This window comes from Protobothrops mucrosquamatus, unplaced genomic scaffold (genome assembly GCF_001527695.2).
Source record: "Protobothrops mucrosquamatus isolate PMUCROS unplaced genomic scaffold, P.Mucros_1.0 scaffold9799, whole genome shotgun sequence".
Classification (NCBI taxonomy): domain Eukaryota; kingdom Metazoa; phylum Chordata; class Lepidosauria; order Squamata; family Viperidae; genus Protobothrops; species Protobothrops mucrosquamatus.
This window is the reverse complement of record NW_015395586.1, coordinates 1-1,795: the sequence shown is the minus strand read 5'-3', so window position 1 is coordinate 1,795 and position 1,795 is coordinate 1. Positions and strand designations below refer to the sequence as shown.

The window sequence follows — 1,795 nt, the reverse complement described above, 5'->3', positions numbered from 1 at the left end:
TAAGAGCAATAGCCTGTTGTTGGGGAAGGCATGTCACACAATAAAGCACGGTGTACACATTTGTTAATGCTGTGCTGACTGCTTGGAAAATAAAAAACCCTCACAGGATCATGAATAAGATTACAGATCAACCAAAATATCTTTGCATATACTATGCAATAAGCTTCCTTCCCGTCTGCATTAGATGCTGAGTGATTTGACTGTCTGAATGAAGCTCATTGCATAGATTTATACGATTTCTTCTGTGGGCACATTTTTATGAGATTTATGTTGTCCTTTCCAAGAAAAGCCCTTTCCACACTCTGTGCATGTATATGGATTTTCCCCAGTGTGGATTCTTTCATGAGATAATGCCTTGTGATTGTTAAAGCTTTCCCCATACTACAAGCCTTTATATAATCTCTCTCCTGTGTGTATCCTGTGATCGGAAATATCACTACTCTCAACTTAATCTCTTTCCACACTTAACAGTTATATGGTTTTTCAATTGTGTGGATCTTCTGATGGCAAATAAGATTACAGTTTGAACTGAAGCCCTTTCCACATTCTATATGTTTATTTGGTCTTTTCCCAGTATGGATCCTCTTATGACAAATAAGTTATCATTTCTGACAAAAGCTTTTTCCACACTCTGCATTTATATGGTCCCTCTCCTGTGTGGATCCTTTTTTGACAATTAAGTTTCCTTTTTGAATGAAGCTTTTTCCATACTCCAAGTGTGGAAGTTTTGATGTCGAATAAAATCTGTTGTCAATAAGGCTGTTTCCACATTCCAGGCATTTATATGGTTTCTCCCTTGGGTGGATCCTTTGATGGGAAATAATACCACTACTCTCAGTGAAATCTTTCCATACTCCTGGCAACTATATGGTTTTTAACGTGTGGATCCGCTGATGGCGAGTCAGATTAGAGTATCTTCTGAAGGCTTTTCCACATTCTGTGCATTTATACGGTGTCTCCCCTGTATGGATTGTTTGATGAAATTTAAGTTGTCCTTTCTGAGCAAAGCTCTTTCCACATTCTGTACATTGAAATGGTTTCTCTCCTGTATGGATTGTCTGATGAATTTTAAGTTGGCTTTTCTGAGCAAAACTCTTTCCACATTCTGAACATTGAAATGGTTTCTCTCCTGTATGGATTGTCTGATGAATTTTAAGTTGGCTTTTCTGAGCAAAGCTCTTTCCACATTCTGTGCATTGAAATGGTTTTTCCCCTGTATGGATTGTCTGATGAATTTTAAGTTTTCCTTTCTGAGCAAAACTCTTTCCACATTCTGTACACTGAAATGGTTTCTCCCCTGTATGGATTGTCTGATGAAATTTAAGATGTCTTTTCTGAGCAAAGCTCTTTCCACATTCTGTGCATTTATACGGTCTCTCCCCTGTATGGATTGTCTGATGAAATTTAAGATGTCTTTTCTGAGCAAAGCTCTTTCCACATTCTGTACATTGAAATGGTTTTTGCCCTGTATGGATTGTCTGATGAATTTTAACTTGACTTTTCTGAGCAAAGCTCTTTCCACATTCTGTACATTGAAATGGTTTCTCTCCTGTATGTATTCTTTCATGATTAATAAGACTATTTTTCCGAATAAACGCTTTCCCACATTGTATACATTTATATGGTTTCTCCCCAGTGTGGATCTTCTTATGAAAATTAAGTCGCCCTTTCTGAGCAAAACACTTTCCACATTCTGTGCATTTATGTGGTTTCTCCCCTGTATGGATTTTTTCATGCTTAGTAAGATGTTTTTTCTGAGCAAACTGTTTTCCACATTCCGTACATTTATACGGTC

The 1,795-nt window shown here is 37.3% G+C and overlaps 1 protein-coding gene across 1 annotated transcript; it reads right to left on the bottom strand.

Annotated features, from left to right (window-relative positions):
* Positions 1–534: 534 nt before the first annotated feature.
* On the bottom strand, positions 535–1,790 carry LOC107301062 (gastrula zinc finger protein xLCGF3.1-like; the record flags this gene model as incomplete). Its single annotated transcript, XM_015830329.1, has 1 exon — positions 535–1,790. A coding segment is annotated over one exon (927 nt), but the record flags the coding sequence as incomplete, so codon positions are not given.
* Between the last annotated feature and the right edge of the window lie 5 nt (positions 1,791–1,795).